At 38.8% G+C, this 24,511-nt stretch overlaps 1 protein-coding gene across 2 annotated transcripts in view; it reads right to left on the bottom strand.

Annotated features, from left to right (window-relative positions):
* Positions 1-2,259: 2,259 nt before the first annotated feature.
* The window catches only part of SOCS5 (suppressor of cytokine signaling 5), a 33,525-nt gene continuing 11,273 nt past the window's right edge, over positions 2,260-24,511 (bottom strand). The window contains exons 2-3 of one of the 2 annotated variants that reach the window (XM_058802411.1): positions 12,415-12,506; positions 2,260-9,986 (exon numbers count right to left, since the gene is read on the bottom strand). In XM_058802411.1, the coding sequence (XP_058658394.1) occupies positions 8,364-9,974 (1,611 nt within the window). In that variant the 5' untranslated portion in view covers positions 9,975-9,986; positions 12,415-12,506 and the 3' untranslated portion in view covers positions 2,260-8,363. Of the gene's footprint in view, positions 9,987-12,414; positions 12,637-24,511 lie in introns of those variants that run through there. The other variant, XM_058802410.1, reaches the window with a different exon arrangement.

Below are 24,511 nucleotides of genomic sequence, written 5' to 3'. Positions count from 1 at the left end.
ACAGGGCGCTTCTGTAGTACAGAATGATAACAATCTCAGCAATTCCTCGGCTCATGCCAGGAAATTCTCCTCACACACTGCGTGCAAGTTTATCAGCCTTATCAGACTGGACACAAAAAATAAAATTACAAAAGTGAGGAGGCAAAAGCCAGTGTCTCCACTACGGAGCTTCTAAGAAGCAAACACCACTTTACGTGGGAAAACCCAAAGTATGGCTTAACAAAGGCTGGGTTAGGCCATAAAGGGCATTTGGCACTCAGTGCCACACCACTGCGACCCTATGAATTGTGTACATCATGGCAGCCATCCCTGAGCAAAACCACTCAAGTGCAGATACACACACCTACCTCAGCTTTACCGCCCGCTGAAGGGAGTGTCACACACGTGGTGCTCCTCACCAGAGCACAAACTGTTGCACAGATGAATCAAATATCTTCACTCTTCTTCCACGAAAGGGAAACCTGAGCACATCCCACTTGCCCCATGTCCAGCCAGTCTGATTCCAAGCAGTTCTTTGAGGTCCTGTGAAGTCTTTGTCCCACTCTTGAAATCAAGATGAATTTACTTATTCCTACTAAAGTAACAGATGAGAGCTACAACTAATGCTATTCTGAAGATCAGAAGCCCAGTAAATGGCGATTTTTATTCATCTGGTAACTTTTCAGGAGAAGCGGTGAAATCTCCACTGAAGGTTTACAACTCTGACTTCCTAGATACCCCATGACACCTGATGGGAAAGTGAAAGCAGTCTTCCAAACAGGTCCTGCCAACATTATTTCATCCACATCCAAGCTATCAGATGTTGGGAAGCGCAGATGTGAAACCACCCTAATGTTCCTCACACCACCAGCTGCTTCAGAGGTGAAGTGACAACGCAAACCTTTCTTACGGATTCATTTGTCCAGGTCCCCTGTGTTCAGTGGCAGCAATGCCACTTCAGCAATCTCCACCGTGCTTACAACTCTTGCATTCCATCTAGGAAACCAAATAAATGCTTACTGGACCCTTAGAAGCCCAAGAAAAACCCTGTAGGAACAGATTCTGCCCTGCACAACCTGTGCTAGTGTAACAGACAAGTTCTTTGCAGGGCCTCTCCTATATCTATTCCATATACTGACATGTTCTCTTCTAGGTACCTGCCAAGTCACAACACAGCAGCTTTCTAAGAGACTCCTAAAATTCCCTTCCCTAGCAAAGTGATGCAGAAGATACTGATTTTAGGAACTTTAGCTTCAGAATACCTGGTGTTTTGCAACCCTTTTGAAGTATTACTGTGCCTGTATTTTCCTTAGCTAAATACATAAAATACTTAATATAATATTAGGATATCTGCCATAAGTTTTACATAATTTGAGCTTAATATTTAAAACCCACCACTACAACAAGTGAATCAATTTCCATAACTTTCCTTTCTTAATCAATTACAGATTTATTTCAGGTGAGTTTAAGACACATAGGCTTCTCAATGTACCAATGAAGCTTAAAACTACACGGGCAATCTCTATATAAAACAGCCAAAACCACATGGTTTGTTTTCAGGGTTTCAGTTTTCTATTAGTCCACCAGTGATGAGATATAAATACTCCAATGAAGCCTAGACTAAATGTATTTTTAGGAGCAGTGGTCCAGAAAACATATAATTAACAAATTAAGAAGCCCAAAATAGTTCCACAGAGCAGCCCACGACACTTCTTCAGCTTGTCACATGGTTGTTGCTGTGCCCAGCTAGAACTGCTCACCAGCAGCATTTTGCTCAGTTTTCATAATTAGCTATAGGGTTTGCACTAATTTGCTTTGGGAGCAGCTCCCATCAGGCACAGAGCAGAAACACTCTTAGTTTACAGGATGACATCTACATCTGTTCCTGAGTTTGTGCTCATGGGGGCTGTGCTCTAGAAGACACGTCAATGTCACAAAAACATGTCCTTAGCCCACAGCTGGAGAAACAAACACTTTAAGCGATTAAAGTGAAAACTCACTAAACTAATTGATGAATTTCAGAGAGTGATAAAACTTTGGAAGACAACAACTATCAGTCTGTGGATCTCTTCACTCAAGTATTTTAGATAAAAGAGAAAAGAACTCTAACATGAGTTACTGATTACTTGCTGTTCTTGACATGTGCAACTAAATACTTGTAAAACTATGCATTTACAGCAGGGACTTAAACTCATTAAACCCACAACTTTTTGCTCCCAAACAAATATAAAAAGAAAACAATATGGCAGTTTATACCCTGTTTATTAAGACAGAGCCATCTATTACTTAATACACTGGTTGGGTAGCCATAAATCACATTAGTTTCTTACTCTATTAAGATGCAAGACAGTTTGGCGACCAAATAACAAAGACAAATTAGGCAGGGTGGAGAAACATTTAAGCTGCAGTGAGTTAAAAACCATCTAAGCTGGGGAGACCTACACCAGCAGAGTTACACAAGGTGCTGGCAGCGGGTGACGCTCGGCATGGCGTGCTTGCCAGCCAACTCCTCGAGTGCCCAGCGGGCCTGCCAGGCCCCTCAACTGGAATGTCAGAAAAGGTCCAGGGACCGTCGGGATGCCGCTGTTTTGGACACCGACCAAAGAGCGCGCCACCAAAGCTACAGTTTCTGTGTAGGGATCGCATAGTTCTTTGTAAGAATGAAGGCTTCTGGTAAGAAAGTTTATAGTGCAATCTGAATTAATTTGTGCCCACAGTGTCATTATTCATTTTCCCAAAACAGTTTAAATATAATTGTGTAGGAATTTGATATCTCTGTAAAGATATTACAAAGCAGTGCTTATACAGTTGGTGACTACATAGATTCAATTTTAATCAATACATCTCTTCAAGATTTTGCAAAACTACAAGCACGAAAGCAAGAAGTGGCAAAGCAGCAAAGTGCTTCTGTATCTTCTGAACGCTATTAAAATTCTCAGGGCTCTAAGGAGTTCAGATACCCTATCACACAGGAAGCACACCCCGTGTTCAGTTAACAGCTGCTCAGGGAAGAGCAAAACCTATTTCTGCTTCCTCTTTGCCAACGTGCCACCAAGTTACAGCTCCTGCTGAGAAGTCAGAGAGGTTGCTTTACTCCAGACAAGCAAGTTCAGATATGTTTCTGCTTGTCAGCATAGCTGCGTGCTTAACATGGAAATTTGTAACATGAGCCGTATTGCACAGAGTTACACACTTTTTTTCCTACTGAAGACAAAAAAGGGTCAAGCACCAGGAGCTTCAGCTCATAAATTCATTGTGTTGGCCCTAGGGAACCTTGCTGGTAACAGCTGTAGCCTTAATGCAAATTTACAAAGGGAACACTTACTCAGCTTGAAAAGCATACACACAACAGTTACCCTGATAACAACAAATACAGTATCAGGTTAACATCCTGTTGATAGACAATTTTTGTAAATGGAATATTTTACAAAATTATAAATGGCAATGCTTCATTGAAATAACAGATTTAATTTGCTTCGTGAAACAACTATTCTTAAGTCAGTCTGGCAATATGCAAGTAAATTGAGTAAAAGCACCAGATTTCAGTTTTCAAAAGATTGTAAGGTTTAAGTCATCAAGAGATTGTTTGGGGTTTGATTTTTTTTTTAAAGAGTCTTGATTTAAGACAGTGACAGGGGAAAACTTCTAAAAAGCATCTTCAACAGATCCTTATCTCATTGCAAAACATTCACTTTAGGTATTTTGACATAAAAACATCAAACCTTTTCCTTTTCAAAGTCCTCATCAGGAACATTTTCAATTAAACAAAAAAGGCTTAAAATTCAGATATTTGAAGTCAACTACATTCAAGAGATACAACTCATGGTCAAGCTAAATGATTCTCTGTACATAATACTGCAAAAAGGAAAAGAGCAATTAGCAGTGTTACACCATGCTTCATAGGGATTAATACTTTAAAAGCCAACTGATTTGATTTCTACTTTAAAATAAACAGGTATGAAAAATCTCCTTTGGTCACAGTCCAGAGACAACTGTTTAGGTAAGTGTGATGACAGCAGGAAAAAACACACCAATCAACTAGTCATAATATATAGAAGTGCAGGTGAAGATACAAATACAATAGTCCTTTTAATTGCAAAGCATGCCATACACAGACAGAAAATAGACAGAATTTTTAGAATTCCAATATATTAATGCTCATCATATTGGTGTACTTCAGTAGCTTCAAAAAATTCCATGAATGTAAACATGCTTGGAGGCATCTTATTAACGTATAAATATAAATGTGCCCGATACTTGCAGACTAAGTTTTGGCACATACATGCTCACTTCACAACAAAACTTTCAAAAAATGAGGCTCAAAAAGTGCTGTCATCATTTTAAATGTGAGTTTTAAATGTCTTAAATGGAGAAACACTATTTTAGAAAAGAATCAACTAAGATTCAGTTCACATTTTTCCAATAAATACTGTCTTTCAAGATAACTTTGGAAAAAAAAAGAACCATGATGCCTGCAGATATATCTCTCTGGTATTCAGCAACTTCTGACAATGACAATTTCTGTCTTACATGCAATTCTTCAGCAGAGAAAAGCTTTAAAGCATTCTGCAAATATTTTGGCTTGCACATGGAGACTGGAGCAAACAGGTTTTTTACTAGAGAAATTCAGAATCTTTGCTTGTTTCTATGCAGTGCTGAACCTTAAAGTTAAACATGGACTTAAGGATTTGAGCGACATCTCTAAGGCTTGACTTCATATTGTCAAACACTACAGAAAAACAGACACATCTTTTCACAAGTCTATGCTTCTGATTTAAGGACTATCATTTTGTAAGCAGTAAGTCTTCAAATGCAAATAAAATTTAAAAGTACATAAATGCAAAACATTAATTAGCAACGTATTTTCTTCACAAGTTCCATTCTGACAAGTAAATTATCTGGACAAGTGTACTTGCCTTACAAGTATTTTCATGAATTATGCATTTAAAACTGATAAACACCATAGACCTGATAAAACTGCTAAGAGATCCTAAACTCATAGACCCTTCCTGGATACTCAAAATATAGTATATTTTCCTTTCTCCAACTCCACAGGGGCATAAAATACCTTTGGTAAGATTCCTCACAAAACCCTCCTACAGAGTAAGCACTTTCTATAGCTCTTTCTGCTGAAATGAGAATCACCTCAAAAAAACACTTGACAAGACTGAGGCTCAAAAACTCATCTGTCATGTAACCAAATTAGACTGGAATAATACAAGTGTACCTTTTTACATTGAATCCTACTGTTACATTTAAAAAAAATAAAGCAGTCGTTTGTGCACCTCTTTAAGAAATGTTTAAGATTTTCTAAATGAAACCAGAATGAGAAACACAAATAAGAAGTGAACTATTTGCATTCTCCACCTACTAGCATTTTAATGCCTTTAGAACTGAAAATGTATTCATTAAGAAATACACTGCAACTGGAATAGTCAACACTCAAGTCCATCAAAATTTAAAAAGTGATTCATTTTAGCATAACTACACTAGCAAATTATTCTGTATATTTCAGTGAAGCAGAGCTTTAAAAAAGTTGTAGAGAAATAGATAATTCATTTTTTGCGTGTTTTAGGGGAGGAAATCTCTCCATAAAGATTATTTATACAAATGCAAGAGCAAACTTTCTGAGATTAGGGTTTGGGGTTTTTATTTTTCTTTCCCAAAGATTCCACCACATGATTAAAAATTAGATGAATGTGTATTCCTGACCACATTGACAATGGCACAGCTAGTTCATGACAAGCAACTGCAACAAGAGTAAATGAAAAACACGTCCCTGCACTGGGACAAAGCTTGGCTGCAGGCTGACTGTATGACACTAATATTGAAAGCAAGAATTGAAGTAAACTTATCTGGCATTCAGATCCAACTGAGGGAACAGTGAGAACGACACAGTGAAGGTACACTTAGGTGCAATTTCATGCTGGTGACTTTTTCCTCTTTTTATGCTTAGAGCAGATTTTAAACCAAGAGTTGCATATCCAATGACACATACACAATTCAAAACTTAAGAGACCAAGAGCACAGTTGTACACATAATTACATAAACTTAGTATTTACATATTCTAAACAAAGTTCCATTTTAACAGTTGAAGTCTTAACACATGAAAGAAGATAATCTACTACAAAGAATGCATAACGGGATCACAAACTTTGCACAAGCATATAAACACATGTTTTAAAGTGCTTTCTGGGTGCTTCAGATTAACCCCTCGCAGTATGAGCTATTCTGTAGTGCTGTTCCAGTCATTACAAAATTACTTAAATCACTCCTCTTCAGGTGCATTGTGAGTTCAGGAATAATGACAACACCATTGATGTAAAACCTTTAGGCTCCACCAACATAAACATATACATTACTTAGGTTCAGATGAAGTTGTCAAATACTTTGGTTTATCATAGCTTGGGATAAATATTTGATAGAACAAAAATTGCACCTCTCCACTCTCGAGTTTGTTTTTTTTTAACTAAAAAAATACCCCAACATAAATTGACAGTATTCTTTGGTAAAAACAGAACATTTGGCCAATTTGTGTGTACATCTATTTATCAAAATAGCCTAAAAGTGAACAAATGCCGCTGCTGTACTGTCAATTTACAGGAATAAGCATTCCTCAGTGGGGAGTACCAAAATATTAACCTTAGCAGTTACCTATACAAGCTGAAACACTTTCAGCAACCATTAACAGGGGATCAACAAGGTTTTAGAACATTTTTTGCTTAACATTTATCCTTTGCATTACAAAAACCTGTAAAATGCTCTATGCCTGCAGACAAGTCCACTACCTTGCAGTGACTACAGAAACGTTATTCAATGGTGTACACTGTCAAGTTGCTGTAACAAAAACCAGGAGTAAGGTGTGCTGACCAACTAATACTCAACTGCACAGTACTTGTGCATTACCTATCCTAAATACTAAGAAAAGCCTATTAAAAATTCATTTAACTGCTACAAGTTAGGTGAATATATAAAAACAGAGCAGATATACAAGTATAACACTGAACATACTGTACTTTATTAGCACAAAAAGCCAGAACAAGGCACAGCAAGCAGAAAAATACATCAATAGAAGGGTTAGTGTAGCATACAAGAATAACATTTATTGTACTTGCAGCCAAAGTGTTTCCTACCTCGCACAGGTCACTGCCGTAGAGAAGGAAGGAATCAAATACTGTAGCAGCTGGTAAAGAAACTAGGGAGCACTCAGAATTGGTACAAAACATTAAACAGGGGTCAGGGCATTCCAACAAGATTTTAGTGCAAAATATCTAAGACAGAACTACTTTTAAGTTCCATCTCCAAGTAAATAAGCAAACAGAAGTTAGAATCTTGTTTCTAAGTAATCTGTTGAAACTATCATCAGTGCATATTACTTTAAAACATTTTTAAAAGCGCAGATGGAAAGATATTTACAAATAAAGTGTACCAGTACCTTTGAAACCTGACATTTGCTTCAGATATGTCAGATTTTGTACTCTGATTATAATAATTCAACCACTTGTCATGTTCTCCATTAAAATATCAGACAACTTAAAATAATTAAGAATTTTTTTCTTGTCACTATTACCTTCCACTGTAAGTTACTAGCAGTCAGGACACCAAAATCTGTTTTGGAAAAAACCCACAACCTTCTGTTTCACAGCAATAATCTAATTCTGTGTCCTGCCACAGAAGCAGCAATTCACACTGGAAGATATTTTTAACTGTCTGAGACAGTACTACTTTTGCTAACAATGCCACTTAAATCTCCAAGTGTTTGTAACAGAATTACAGTACTGAGCAGGCATATTCAAGTCTTAATGATCAGGAAACATTATACACTGTGAAAAGCATGATTCATCTGTTAGCCTCAAAGCACCATTAACTCTTAATGGACTGCTTCTAATGAACTGCTCTTCATTACAAGAAAATATTCACTAGTATTTGGAAACTTGTCTATGATCTAAATTATTACTTTGAGTTGAGGAAAGTTTTCAAGAAGAGAATTTTTAAAAAAATACTTCAAATATTAGCAAAATGCCCCTCCGATAAAGCCTTTCTTTAACAGCATTTAACAGCATTACACGAATGCCCCATGGGAAATGCCTCATAGTTTCTTCATCCAATTACTACAGCTATAAAAGGGAAACAAAATATTTAGAAATTAGCAAAAATATTTTCATTAGGCCTTAATGAAAAACGTGCAGAATTGTGTCTGCTTATTGTTTCCAAGAGGCATCACAACTTAGTTTGATTAACAGCAGGCAGCATCTGACAGGATACTAACACTCAGCTTAAATAGGGTATTGCAGAAAAGCTAGACGCCATCAGTGCGCTTGCTGCAGTTAAACTGTAATACACAAAAAAAAAGCACGTTCCAGAAGCTTATTTTGATTTCCTTTTACTTTGTTTTTATAGGTTCCCGCTCCAGCCATCGCACCCTGACTTTTTGTTTATAGTGATACTCCTTTAGAAAGTCTTGCAACATTGAGGGTAGAGGAAGGTCATCGATTCCATCATAGGTAGTGCACCTGCAGATTACTGCCCGGCAGATATACTGCAGACTAAAGGGGAAGGTCCTGTTCAGAGATACGGTGAGCAAGGGTTCAAAGAACATGCAAGAGCTGGGGTCCTTGTAGTGTTCCAGAAGCCCCGTAACGGTGGAGGAGTGGAACACACAGGGGTCATGGGCATCAAAGCTGAAGTTGTGGTTCCACTGCTCGATGCGCGCGTGCAGCGAGCGGTTGTAGCGGCGGAAGCTCACCGAGAAGAGGTAGTCCTCCTGCGCAGAGTCCCTGAGCAAGAAAGTGCCTTCAGGTTTCCCCTCCAGAAGAGCTTCTGCCTCGTAGCGGTCCATGACGCCCCAGTAGCACGGGTTACCTGTGATCTGGAGCAAGTCTGGCACAAGGCAGTGGATGTAATCGATCTGAGTGTGCACTTTCCAAGCCCCCTGCCTGCTGATATGGCCATGGCTCTCTCCCGACATCTGACGCTGCTTCTGCCGGCGCGACTGCAGGCAAAGCGTCGTCGTGTCCTCTTCGGAGTCACAGCTCCCTGGAGGTGTTATGGTTTTGTCCCCGGTCAGCTCAGTCATACCAGGGGCTAACTTTGGTCCCAGTTTATACAATGGATTTACCTGTGCTGTAGCTTCAAAAGTGTGTATTTGGGCATTGGGAGGGGGATCAACCCCTTCTTCAATACTAAGCCTACGTCTCTCTCTGAGTCGGTCTTCTTCATCTTCTGTGGAAACCAAGGAAGGATCAAATGTGTCAAAGAAAGTCGAATGAGGGCTCACAGGTGCTGTGTGTTGTTTAATCAGATGCCACTTCTGGGCCAGATCTGAGCCTGCAGGAAAAGGGCATTTCTCAAGCATTAGTTCAGAGAGGTGGATCTTTCTTTTGTTAGAAAACAGAGGTTTGGACTGCTTGCTGTAAGTTCTCATGGGAAAACACAGCCCAACAGTATCTTGGAGACGCTGCCGCAGAGAACGGCTGCCCACTGTCCTGCTGGATACCGCGTCCATGTCATGGACTGAGCTCACCCCGTACCTTCTCTCCCTCCTCTGCAAACCACTTCGTGTTCTACCAAATCTTTTCTCAGTATCCAAGGAGCTCTGTGTTTTGGTAGAGCAGGAATGCTTCTTCTTCCCACCCCAAGGAGCATGCCGAGAATAAGAGTCCCTTCGAGTGAGCCTGGCTCCTGTGGTGACACATGAGTCATTCTCTTTCTCAATGCTTATTTCAACAATCTGAGGAATTTCTGTGACACAGTTTTGGTTCCGCCTTGCTGAATTCTTTGAAGGACTTAAGCCTAATTGCAAAGCAATGTTTTCTCTCAAAGGACTGCTGGGCTGTTGTTGAGGCAAGTCACTTATCTGGATGGCTTTCTCTTTACCAGACGAGCAATTATTGGAGTTCACAACTATACTTTCATTTTGGCTTCCACCCTCATGACTAAAGAGGTTCTGGCACCTGTATTTGAAATTGTTCCACATCTTTCCCACTTTATCCATGGATTACGTTATCTAAATCAAGAGGAGAAGAAATATTAAAATAAAAATACAATTTTAAAACATGAGGATACATCTTCAGTTATCATTTAAGTTACAAACCCAAGATGACTATTATTAACTAAATGAAATACATTTTAAAAAGTGCCCTAGTCTTTGCAGGGTTATGTGGAAGCAAGATGCATCACATCATTTCAACATTTAGAAAAATATCCATATTTTTGATTATTTTCTAAATGAGTATTTAGTAAAATCACCACAAAGAAGGTGTTTAAGAAATTACAAACATTTCATTTACAAGTAGGCCCTCCTATTTTTCTGTAGGCATGTAGGTAGGTCTGCATAGTTGTATTTGATAAATAGGAAATACACAATCAAAAATCCTTAATTTAAGAAAGAATTTTTAAATCATATGTTAGGTATGACTCCCTGATAAGCTTCCAATAAGCAGTAGTAAAACAAATCCTGAATAAGAACTCTTCAAGTCACTTCAGACTAGGAGAGCTGTTAGTAAAATCCAACAAGTGCACTGCAAATGTCCAGATGTACCATGTAAAAACAAAAGCTCCAGCTGCACACCACATAAATTCCAAGATATAGCTTTGTAAGATTAAAAGAATTAGCACAAAAATAGAAATTTAGGGGGGAAAAAAAACATTCATCCTTATTAGATGAGACAATCACCAAAAGACAATTTTAGAATTACAAAGTCTCTGATACATTAATATAAGCCATATGAAACAGCTGAAAAAACCCCCAGCAACCAATGGTCGGCTTTATTACTTAAGATATAAAAGAATGAAAGAGCCCAAGGAGCTTTTCTATCTTTAGTAGGAACACTTAAAAAGAAAGCAGCTCCACAGCAGAAACACGATGACAGCGAATCATGAAGATACTGTAAAAAGATAAAAACATTAGCAGTGTGTATTCTGAAACTACATCTTTAGAAACTGAGTTTGATAATTGGAACAAGACTGCCAAAATTACAGGACTGCCCTAGGACAGAGAGAAACAGGCTAATTCTGTACTAAAAAAAAGGCAATGCCAAACTAAATTAGATCTAATTAAGTTCTGAGAGAAGTGCTAAACTTAAAAGACTAAAATACGTCATCTTATCTAATTTAACTCTTTATGGAAACTGCTCTGTTCATTGGAAACATTATTTTGCAGCAACACTCCTCTGTTGCTGCATTACTTTTCTGTTCATAACGGGAGAGGAATCTGAAGCAGTGACTAAATGCACTGGGGCTCATGACAAAGTGGATGATGAACAAGTAGGCAATGCTCTGGTGATCCAGCCCACAAGTCCTTACAACAGGAGCACAGCTGTAAGCCTACGACTTTATAGCAGAGTCCACTGAGACTGGAGAAGAGTCAGAGGCACAGCTTACATGAGAAACATTAAAGTGAATGAATTGTAACACCTGACTGTGATAGGAACAAAACCCAAAAGCTTTCTTTCTCACTCTGTCATCAGATGATCCAGCAAACCCAGGTACCCAACCGCACTAAGCAAGACCACAAGAATTGAGTGCGGATGAGAGAGCTGAGGAAAAGAGGAAATCAGGCCTCCAGTCTCTGAAGGTTACTGGTACAAGTTATCTACAACAGTGCTAAAGGACAATCTGCACAGCACCCACATGGTTATTAAGGAGGCAAACACTTGCAGAGCAATGTTACACATAGAAGATGCTACACAGGTCCATTTATACATAAACACTGTAAGCAAATGAGCAAAGCACGTCTTCCTGATTAAAATAACAAAATCATTAAATTCTTTTTTGTTCTGGAGTTGTCTGGATCAAGCTGGGGAAATTCTAGGAGCAGCAGAATTACTAAAATCAGACCACATACAAATTTGCAGGAAGCAGCCAACATGTCTCATGTCATTGCAATGATCATAGCTGTTTGTGGTGTCTCAGAATACCCATGCTGACCATGGAGGAGCACATGTTTGCTGGCTGCCAGCCGGTCAACACAATATATATAAGGTTGACTTCTACACTTTTGTCTCAAGTTGTAAGTTTTTTATTCTCTTCCTAGACAGAGAGATGTTTAAAATTTTTGGGAAGAGAAAATAATGAGATAATATACAAACACCATTCTCTTGGCAAGTCAGGCTAGAAAATGTACACATTTTTGTGACAATGAACTGGAATTACTTTTCCCTCCAAACAATCACATGCTATTCAGTGGTGTCTTTTATTCTGAAATTTCTCTTTATTGCTCTTCCTTTGTGCCACTAGTCCAAAAGGTCTTAGGGTAGAAAGTTCTCTACATGTGCCCAGAAAGCTTCAAGAACAAATAAAAATAAAAACCAACAAAACACTCCACCCACAACCCCCCCAGCATACTGGCTTGACAGACTGTACTTTTCTGAAGTTAAATTTAAAAGGTTAAGTACTTTTTGTCACACTCAAGAGAATAAAGATACCTTTCTTACCCAGAAAAGCAAATGAGTCACTGAGTCTTGTCTTGAGAATATACCTCAACATGAACTTGCTAGATTCCTTCTTTGACTTGTGGACATGTTTACTACAAAGGGAAAAGCAGAAATTTTGTTAATAGTTAGAATATCTTTTCATTTAGACATTTACTGTTAATCACTGATATCAAAGGGATATTTTACTATTTATTTCTGAAATGTGTCCATGTAACTGCCTGGTCTTTATATATTTTTAATGCATATTAACATAAACAAAAAGCTTCACAGAACTTGCTTTTTCTATACATTAACAACATTTGTCAAGTAGTCATGGGAAGGACTCTGAAATAAAACTTTTGACAACCAAGAGCAAAGCCACAGTATCTGGATCATTGAAGTGCCAGGCACAATGGGCATAATCAAGCCTATGAAATGGTTCCCCCACATTTTGGTTTCAAGTTGTGGTTGGCAGTGCTCTCAGATCACCACATACTGTCTCTCCTCCTTGTTTCCAGCTGCTACATCACATCAAAAGGCAGCTAAAAATACACACTTTTCTAATATTACTTTTCCAGGTAAGCAACTGCTGTACTCTCCACAAGGATGTTACACGATTGTGAAGCAAGAGCAATATGAACCATGATTCTAAAAATGGGAAAGTGGAATACAAGACAAATTCTTTATTAAAAGAGTAGGTCAGCAGTTCCCTAAAATAATCATCATTGTTTTTCAGAAATCCAAGAGGAGTCGAGGGATTTAATATGCTCACACCACTGTCAGAAATCTAACAGTAATAGAACAGAGAAGATTTATTTGCTTCTCCATGCTAGATTCAAGAATAGCAGTAAGAGTTAAGAGAAAACATTGGGAACTTATACTAAAGCTTTACACACAGAACAGGAAGAAAAATATTGAAATGTACTTCAATGAAAAGCTACAGGGTTGAGCAATCTCTAAGTGGATATTAAAAGTTAATATTCCTATGTAGAAACTCCAGAGCAATGGCAGCAAAGTCCAAGTATTACTAGTTTCCATTCCTTTCTAGAGGCACTAAAATTGCTGAAACATTCTTAAAGTTAGGCCACACTATTGCTATTGAGATTCCATAAAAGTAACCTTTTCAGAGAGCAACAGAGTGACAAGCACCAAGGATTTAGCCAATGAAGAACAAAGCACAAGTACAGTTCTTCTGCAACTGTAACATTTACTCTCACTTATTTTGTTCTGCATTATGTTCCTAGCAAGTTTACAAACACAAGACAGTAAAACCTATTAAAATGTGTTCAGTGCAAGGCCTTAACAGAGCAAATGCAAGGTAAAGTTGCTAGAACAAGGGCTATCCAACTTAAAACAAAACCTTACTTGGAACATTAGCTCATTCAGCCCTCTGAAGTTTGTCTTCATTGCAAACAATACCAGAGATACTGTTTTACTGGGCACAGGTGGCAAAGGGGCTGCATGCAAACCATTTAAACTCATCAAAAATTGAAAAAACCCACATGGATGCTTATCCTGAAGTGTCATGCTTCATGGCACTAGCTTTATATGGTTCCCATTATTCTCAGTTCTGCTCAGAAACGTGAGCAGTCAATACACACCTATCACATCACCACTGCCAGCCAGCTGACACAGGCTGTGGGACAAACTGCCAGGTGGGGAGTGGTTTCTTTGGGAACCAGCCTTCCCTAATGGAAAACAGTTCCTTGAATTTGGGCAAATTGTCTCAGTTAGACATCTCAGACTTGTGTTAGAATAAAAGTTGAGTCACTGGTAAAGTATTTAAAATTCAACCTAGTGATTTTAAATTACTTTAAACCAATGTGCAACAGATGTGTGGTTTCACAGATTTCTTGTGGCAGCACTAAGCTTGACAAAATAAAAATTGTTTCTGAACTGGTTCTAAAGCCATCCTAGTTTTACAAAGGAGCACCGCCAGTGGTTATTCTAGCCTAAACAGGAAATCCATTTCATTCCATCAAAATCCACAAAGTGAATCCAACCATTTGTAGATTTTCTAAGAAAAAAAACCCCTCAATTATTTCTTCTTAGAAAACTAGAGGTTCTACTGATGTTCTTAACACAATCTCTTTTCAACTAAAAATTATTTCTACCTACTTTGAACTGGCATAAATGATCTTAAAAATAACATATAATAAGCACTCTATAGGGATTACAGAAGCAATGAGCAGCAATACCTTAGTGCTATACTCCCATTTGCAGTAAATTTAGAGACATTCAAATGCATGAAGTTTGCATGAGTGTAGTCTTCAAGTATTTTGAGAGCACAAATACTGAGACAACAAAGAAATTTTAAGCAATATGATAAAGCTACACTTGCAACTTCTTTGCAATACTAAAATATCACATATTAACAGATTACTGTGAAAACTCAGATCATTCCTTCCAGAAATGTCACAGGCAGAAAGATCTGCCTAGATCTTGTGACTTTGTAGGAACTCTATTCAAAGTCAAGGCTGTGCTCTGTCTGGAAGATAATACACTCGTTTTACTCTCACAGTTCACCCAATTTAAAATTTACTCAGTATGGTTTATTATATTCAAAGTATTAACTTCTAGCAATGTACCATCTTCACAAAAGATGATACACTGCACAAACTATGATATCTTACAGAACAGGCTAAAAAAAAAAGAACCTACAAAGTGAAGTTGCTAGAAACCTGCACACTGTTTAGCTCAATATTAGCTGGAGCCTGCACAGGCAAACTGGCTACCACATTCCCTGAACCTGGTGCACAGACCACAGAGGTACAAGCAAAAGCCTGGAGGGAAACACTGCTTCTATTTGTGTCATTCCTCAAAATGATTTGCTGAGCAGTGGCAAGAGACTCTTATTAAAGACACTGCTTCCATTAAGGGCTGCTTGCTGAAGAGGTCACTGCCCTGTGTACCCACTGCCAAATGCCCACTACAGGCTCCTGCTGCAGGGATGCCCTGAGGGAGCTGCTCCCACCAGTGCTCCTCAACCTCATCCAGTCACAGTGAGGAAGGCTGGCAACCCCTGCATCTGAAGTAACCCACTCGAGGAAGGAAGGGCAGTACTAAGGATTACAAAGCAATTTCCTCCCTTCCAATGCACATTCCAGAAATAATGAATTACTACTGTAATACTAGAGATAACGTTTCTGAAAAACAAGGAATTTGTTGGCTCAAGAGGAACCATGCATTTTTCTACACACACAAAAATGTTGCTCACTGCAGACAGCTCAAAGAGCTGATTTAGAGGCCTGGAAGGAAAAGGTGGCTGCTTCTTTTTTTAACTAAAGAAGGTAAAGGGGCCAAGTGTCTCAAGTGCTCATGAAAGCCTTATTAGGATAAAGTACTACTGGTTTTTAACTATTAGGCTTTGATAAATTGGAAGTGCAGTTGCATAGGAAGATGAATACGAAGGTTTGAATCCCCAAACCAAAACTCAAACCTGCCAGAAAAGAGGTAAAGGATACAGAGCTACAATTCCAACGACACACAGAATTGGCCTAAGTCAGCACTGCAACCAAAAGAAATGGCATCAGCCTCTTCCTGGCCACCTGTGCTGGTGCAGGAGGTGGTCTGTACACCATATGGCTGCTCAGTCAACCAGCTCAAGGAACTGATCCAGACTAAAATGAATTCTCAGAAAAAGTCTCAATCATTTACTCCATCTGGTTTATGACTTCTGTACAAACATTCAAGTTAACACATGGGAGGAGCAGATGAGGAGGGAGGAAGCAGCAGCCAGGGCAAGATTGCTTCCTTCCACAGCAGCACTGGTTAGTTCTGCTGAAGTTATGATGTTCTTAGATGGCTACTTCGAAGAGAAATCTCCATTCTCAACTGTGGAGCTCTGGCTGCAAAGAAAGAGATTAAGACTCTATTTAAGATGCTGCTTTGAACACTTATATTTAAAGTCCAGCCACTGAAAACCTTTACTTCAAAATTAAAATGCTGAGTTGGCTTGATGAGTTCTGCTAAAACACAAGGAAAGCTGCAAGTTTCAAGGACTTAAGCTGGCCGACTGTCAAGTCAAAGCCAAATAATGATATTTTGCCATTGCTCCAACCTGGAGCAAGAAGTCAACTCCTCCTCCCCCTCCTTGGTGCAGATTTGCATTGAGCAAAATTCAGTCTTAGTTTGAACAGCTGATGTTCTGCCAGTTTCTCCTCAAGCAGCTACACATTGGTAACTTCAGTCCAAAAATACTGCTCCAAGACTTTCAACAGTGCGAACATTCTTGTAAGCCCCTTACTAGGCTTTGGGTTTCCAAAAGGACAATTTTGGGACTATGTGTGTTCACCCTGCATTGAAAAGTACTGCACAGTTGCTATCCATTTCTTTGCTAATCAGAAAATCTGAAATCCCTGAGGCAGACAAGCCATCAATAAAAGAACAGAAGGTTATGGCACTGAATCCAAACTAGAGACAACTGCTTTTTAAATACTTCTTTCCCTCTACTTACACAAGTCTAGTAGGTAATAACCATCATGAGGAAAGCTGGTAGTTCTAATTAGGTAAGAATCACAGAGCAAACATGAGTTTCAGATATTAAAACAGAAATAACACCATACAGATTTACCAAGAACTCCACATAGTGGTAGATTTCTATGCTAGAAACTGCAAATTCAAGACAATGGCACACATCAATTCCAAGTCAAGAAACCTTCAAATCATTTAGGCAGCATCCTGATGGCAGCCACTCATTGTAACATGTAAGTCCACACAAGCAACATTAAATTAAAGGAGTTTCCTTTAAGCTACCTCCATACACTCCAAGCAGGCAATTCAATTTTACCTTAACATTTAAAAAAACACCAAAAACAATGAGCATTAAGTTAGCAAGGTAAAATACCTGCCATGAAAGGGAACTCTAGGTGATTTAGTGTAGTAATGGCTCCCATACTGTTACATTTAACTCTTCTCACACAGAAGCTGCCACTATACTTTTTAAAAATTCATGTGGATAGAATAAATGGTTCCAGTCAGTGTTCAAGTTAAGTACAGCAGCCCTCTTGATGACTTCTGCAAAAGCCATAAGTACTCCAAGAAAAATGATGGAGCTCTCCCCTAGTAGAGAAGAATTTGTTTCTACTTCTAAGAACACTAATGAAGCATATCCTCCTCTACAAAGTTCTAAAATATAAATAGGTATCAAATTGATAAAAAGAGTGATTTAATGGTTATTTGTATGTAATTCTTGGAAGTTCTGAGTTAAGAAAAAGCATACCTTAATAGCTGTGCCTCACTAAAAGCAAAGGAAACTGGAAGCAAGGTTGAAAAGATGAGTCAAATCACATCCCACATCTTTGACAAGCTCAGTAAAAACAGCCAATTTAATATATTTTGTAAACAGAGCATTTCATTCAATTGCAAATGGCCTATTTTCCAAACACAATCCTTCTGTTCTGGGGTCAATTTACACTGGTTTAACAGTCCTATTTCTTCTCACTACATTTTTCAAAAGCTCAACAGCCTGTCTAATGCCTCACCCTCACCACTGTATCCATGCCCCCCATCAGCTTACAGGCAGCTCCTGGACACAGAGCTTTGCTCATGCACCCTTCCCCTGTGTCCTTTCAACCTGACCAAGCAAAAGATCATGTTCTCCAACACAAACTAGCTACTTGCCACCTCTTATCAACTGATAAAAACAAAGTTGTACTTGTCTTTCTCTAGCAATGTACCTAGAAGTAATCACATAGGGAAAAGCATTATTGCCATTCATGAAATTTGCATAAAAAATAAAATAAAGCAGTCATTCTCTCAAATTTAGGTGAAATGGAGCCAAAAGTTCAAAAGTTTCTAAATCCATGACAGCTGAGAAGACTAACAGCCCAAGCTGCTACCCAGCTACAGCTATGCTTACAGCAAGCAGGAGGTGGCCTGAGATGGACAGTCCTAATAACAAACTTATAAAGTGACCTTCATAATGACTTAACTCCCAACTCACATTCTGTCATGCCAGAAGTTTGGCAAGTAAATGCTATCACTACAGCACCACTGTAAATCTTAGATCAGTTTCTGTACAGAATACACTTTAGTAAAATAGAAAACTGAGTAACTGCAGAATGAGACCAGGGGATTTAATCTGCAAAGCATTTGGCAAGCAAGGAGTTAAAATCCTGCCTAAGGCTAGCCCACAGCTGCTGTCAGCAGTCAGGCTTGTCAAGAGAAGCTCTGGGCTGTCTTGACAAGACTAATTGGCAGCAAGCACCTGGTTCCCCAGGCTGGGCCTGGGGAAGGAAAAAGAACATAAACCCTGCAAAGAAGAGGGAGAAGCAGCTGGAAGGCTGCCAGTAGGTCTAGCCTGTTTCATGTTTTCACTTCAATCCACAGGCAACTTCATCCTAGACTCTACCCAGCTAGAGCTATCAGAAACATTTCAACTTCCCAGCTGAAGGAAACCTGTGCTTTGTGGTTCTGTACCTGCAAGTTCTGCCAGTGAGCACTCACTAAGCCTTGGAGTGCAGGGTCCTGCTGCAGCACAGCCAGCTGCAACATCAACACCAGCACTAAATTCCAGTGCAACTGACATTTTGGTTTTCTCTTACCATACCTTTAAAATTATAGACTAAATTGCCAGAAAATCTAATCTAAGACTGTTCTGGATATTCTGTACATTGAACACATAAAGCATGAGCAATGACAACTTATGAACATTGCAAATTAAACTGCATCTTTAAAAAAAGTAAAAAAAAAAAAAAAAGGTTTAAAAAATCCCCAACATTCTGAAAAGTAGCTAGAAGTAGAATGTATGAGGAATTTTAAGTGGGATTTCCAGAAAAGTTAAAAGACTTTAAAAATATTTTGACCTCTTCTAAGAATCAAGATTTCAGTGAATGTGAAGCTTTCTGAAATTCTGCCCTTGTTTTTTTTCATATTAAAACTCAAGTTAAAAAAAAACTAAAAGAATTAGCCTTGCAGGTTTAGCCCCTGAGGTAGGAAGATCTTTCTTAGGGGTAAGGAACAAAAAAAGTTAGTTTAGCTGAGTTTGTATAACTGAATCAACAAGCATCTAGCTATATATAGACATACAAAAAAATTGATATATGTAAAATATGTATAATATCAATATACATCAGAATTTTTTGTGTGCAAGACAGTGTAAGTACAAACATTAAAATGTCAGAATTAAATTTCTTCAAAGCAAATTGCTCAGCAAATACATTGATTATGTCTTGGCCAATTTTCACATCTTAGGCATTTTAGCTTGCTAGTCAAGAATTCTAACAATGTAGAGCAGCACTGAGTTTCCACATCTTAAAACTGGAAATGTGGAAGTGTACTTGTACATAGTCTGAAAAACACTTCAATCAATAAGCATTCATGCCAATGGATGGTGCTTGGGAGAACAAAAGATTACAGTGGAACAGCTTGATAGTCAACCCATGTTAGCAGTAGAACAACCTCACCCAAAGAGGCAGAGTGTATCACTGTGCTCTTACCTGGGACACCACATGAACTATTGCAACATTCCTTTAACTGCTCATGATACTAAGCAGCACCAATACAATGATCCATAGGCAATATCTAAAAAGAAACACCCCAGGGTAATGAGATTAAAAGTTACTGTGTTTAGTTACTGCTCTAGCAAAAACAAAAAAATGTTTCTCTGCCTGACAGCAAAGGGTCCAGCCCTTTGCAACACCTGCTCTCCATTTATATTTCAAGACTACTAGTGAGTAATCTAGAGGCTCTCTTGGTCTCCACTCATGAGCTTCATGACTCAGTGTTTTTTTAAAAAAACAAACAAAAACAAATATAAACATCTAACCAAAAAACCCCACCCCAAAACCAAACCAAGACAAACAAACAAAAAAAAAACCCAAAACTCACCCACACCACACTTTCCTTGTGCCATGCAAAAACAGGAATGCCCATGATTCAAAACACAGGTTCAAGACATACCATAAAAGCTTCAAGGAATAATATCTAACCCTTCAACAGTCAGAAATGTAAGACTATGACTACCTGCACAGGATATGCATTGCAGAGACTGAACAAGCACTGATAAGAAAATCAGGTCTTTCCTCTGAAGAGCATCAGTTGCCTCAGTCCACTACAACTGAGGTGCTAACTAGATTATTACACTACTATCTTATCTTCAAGGTGCTAGACTCCATTGCACAGGAAGATGAAATAGGACAGCAAGATAGATAATATGTGGCTGCATCTTTCTTCTTTGTTTTACATAAAGCAATCAGTTAAATAAAACTATTTTAATGAAATGCTTATTCTAGCAAAGAGGCACCTGTGCATGTTCCATAAGTGAGCCCCCACAGGATGAGAATTTTCTAAGAAAAATATACGTATTTGGTTAGCTCCTAAATTCTTCTCAAAATATAGAAATGCTTTGCCTTTTGAAATCACCTATCCAATCCAAAAGCTGTCTCCAGTTATCACTAAAGGATTGTTCCAGCAAGACCCGAGCCACGAATCACTAATTCACTGGTTAGCTAATGGGCATTCCTATTAATCAATAGGCAAATGGCCTACCTAAAAAGACAACTCACTAACCTGTGGTCCCACCTGAATACCTGCACACCAGCTCATTCAGTATTGGAAAGCTGCTTGGTATCCAAGGGCTCCTATCTGATATGGATGAACACAACTTACAGGCTGCAGGAACTCCAAGAAGATGCAGACCAGAAAAATGAATCTTTACAACACCATTGTCAGCTGCAAGGGACTAATAAAACCTGTAATGCTCTTTGGCCCTGTGAAAGCAGAGACTCAGTTACATGAATGGCCTACCCTGCTTGAGCAGGGAGGTTGGACCAGATCATCCACTGCAGACCCTTCCTTCTAACCTTACCTATTCTGGCATGCTGTAATGGCTTAAGAGGCTGCATGCCATGCAGGAAGAGCCTGCAGCACCACAGAAAATTGAGCAAACCTAAATCAGTGATTACTGAGTGATAAACTTGTCAGAGGGCAGCTATTGAAGAGTACAGTTCTTTCTAGGTTGTTTCTCATGAACAGAATTCAGCCATAGAAAGGGCACCCTAAGGGTGATAGTCCATGACAATTAATCTACCACTGCTTTGCTCCTATTAAAAAGGACATTCTTGCTTTCCTCCCATCCCCTTGCATCAGTTCCAGCATTCATCTGACCTCCATTTTCACCCTAAGCTAATTGATGGAAGCATCAGACAGACAAACAGCACTTCAATGAGAAAAAAGAAGCCAGAAGAGAGAAGTGATAGCATGGAGGTAGGAGAATTTTAAGTCTTATACCAAGAGAAGGAGGCAAAAGAACCATGTCTACCAGCAGCAGTGAGCCATTAACGCTGGTTTAGCATTTCTGTGAAACCTACTCCTTAATATTAACCAGATTCTCCTTATAACCTGAAACACATTTTATTAAATCAAAATCTTAATTGTAAAACAAAAACTAAAACTTAGCTTCAAGACTAACACTCATCTAGAAAAACAGTGTACCCTTCAGAAGATCAGGAACTGTAACACTGCTAACAGGGAAAACTATTAATATAGAAATATAAGAAAAATTCACCTTTATTTTTTCAAAAACATGGTTCAACTGCTACATGAAAGACCAGACATTTTCTGGTATTTTTTATAAAGAACAGGAACATTTTAAGAGCACAGGAACAACCTGTTCAATAAAGAGTTCAGAAAGTTTTGATCCTTAAGTATCCTCCATGATGAAAAATACTTTGATTCTTGATGCAAAAAATAAATTTAAAAAAAGTCATTATGAGACATGGCAATTTCCACATCTAACAACTTTCACCCAGGGGACAGGAATTCCTGAAGAAAAATATGCAGCATGGTGATCACAAGAATGAGAATTCCAAATTCTAGATTCAAAACTAGATGAAAACGAAGAAATTTTCTTAAAATACTTATGCACAGTGACAGCTGGAGCACCCTTCAAACCATTATATAAAGTTGTAGGGTCCAAATAACTAAAACCATTTGTGCAAGTTCAGAGATCTCAAACTCTTCTGCTACAGACTGGCAGGACTCTGCCACTTAGGCGGGGGGAGGGAAACCCCAGAACACTGCCTAATGTTTGGCTGTACACAAGGCTGCAAAATTCTAATTGCACTGGCACCAGTGGCACACAGACATACAAAATTAACTTGTAGGTAACTTAAAACATGTCATGATTTGAAGAAAAATTATTTATCTTCATAAGAATTCTGATCAGCAGGCAGACCGGAACATTCTTGCAGCAAAATCTGTTTGCTCCTATACTGAATGAACATGGAAAAGAAGCACCTGATCCAGCAGGTACCAACTTCCCAAGAAGTTCACACTGCCCCAGTGGGCTCTGCTGCTGCTTCAGAGGAAGGACAGCAAAGAAACTCGGGGAAAGCTCTCTCACACAGCTCCAAACACCTACATAATTAACACAGATTTTGCTACAGGGGAAATGCTTCTGAAAAAAGAAATTTTCAGCTGTGCTGTGTCAACAGGCAACGCATCTTTCCTAAAGTTTAAACTAGTCACCTTAAAAACAGCAAAGAAAGTCAGTCTACTTGGTGGCCCCGAAGTCTTTTCCCAACGGGACATGATTCTGAAAATATTTTTTCTCTTTTTCCTTTTTACAAAATAATTTATTTACTACTTTCACCTAATGCTTCCTATCATCAGGCACATTCGATTGCTTTCTCTAGCTTTCTGATTTGGTCAGAATTTCACAGGCTAGGTAGCTACTGAAAATAGTTCTTTGAAGTCTAAGTTGTTGGAAAAATGTCAAAAAACTTACATTTTGGTCGCCTTTAAAAAGCCACCACCTCATTTTATAAATGCAGGAAGTTCAGCCTTTTTGTGGAGTATCTTCTGCTATATTTACAAAGGTTCAAATAAACTTGGTCTAGTTTGGAACTCCTGAAGAAAAATACCTTTAGGTTCATCAGCCTAGTAGTCTTTTGAGATTTTATCTGGGAAGGTCTCTGAAGAATCCTATTGAGTTTTTTGGCTGTCACAGCACCGAGTCCTGACCAAATGCATAGACCCTGTGTGTGGGCAGTGACTGAGCACCCCCTACAACCCCAGCTACATACACGGGTGTGATGAGTGACATCCTTGTGGTGCTCAGAAGGAACAAAGGCATTCACATACAGAAGAAGCCAAGCTTTAGCCCAGTATGGACACCTCAGCTTCTCTTCAATCTCTACAAAAAGTCACAGTCAAAATACCAGTGTTGGCAGGAGCCTGGAGGTACTGCAGAGCCAATGGGGCAGGAAAGGAGGAGGCACAAGTGCATGATTCTGGAGCAGGCACATGTCAGGGCTGTCTCAGAGATTTCCCAGCTGGCTTTGTGCCATAGGACCCCCCTCAATCAATTCACTTGGGACAATTCTGGCTCCCATGCTCTGCACAGCTTATTGCAGCCCAGAAATGTACTTGAAAGAAAAACCCTGCTGAGCATACAGAATGCAGAGTCTCCAGGGTAGCCCACAAAAAACAAAACAGAAAACTGTCATGTCCAGATCAGAAATTTTCAAGAAGAGAACTGGCTCAATTTTTACAGATTTTCATGTAAAATTAAAACACTACTGCTCAGCCAGAGGCTGCCCACAGACAAATTTCATGTAAATGTTCCAGTTCAGAGGTGCACTACAATATTTCAAAGTAGAGACTGACATTAAAAAAAGGCACAATTATTCTAGTTCTGTTTCTGAAAACAGATGAAGAATTTTGGCAAAAAGCTTTAAACAAAATTAAACTCAAGGCAAAGAAAAGCCTCTAAGTATTTCAGTCCAGGAGGTCAGAGATCAGGAAAGTTATAAATGATTGAATATACCAGCTCTCAAAATTTTTCCAACACTTCCTATTATCTGTGGAAGAAACAGATGAAGGAAGAACACCACTGGGAACAATGACTTGTGTGAACTCCCACTTTCACTTAACCAGCAATGTTCTTTGTTACAGAAGTCTACAGCTGGATAACAAAACAGGGTGCTTTGTCAATGATACAAAATCAAACCATTCAAATTGTGCATTCTGACTTTGCAAACTGCTGGGTGAACAGCTGGACACTCTAAGAGTTATCTGTGTGATGACCAGTGTCAGGTTCAGTGAAATGACAGCACAGGATGGAGCCAGCAAACACAAATAAAACATAATAATATCTTCCTTTCTAAAAATTCCA

This window comes from Ammospiza caudacuta, chromosome 3 (assembly GCF_027887145.1).
Source record: "Ammospiza caudacuta isolate bAmmCau1 chromosome 3, bAmmCau1.pri, whole genome shotgun sequence".
Taxonomy (NCBI): domain Eukaryota; kingdom Metazoa; phylum Chordata; class Aves; order Passeriformes; family Passerellidae; genus Ammospiza; species Ammospiza caudacuta.
Note: the sequence above shows the minus strand (reverse complement) of the source record. Positions and strands in the feature narration are given on the sequence as shown.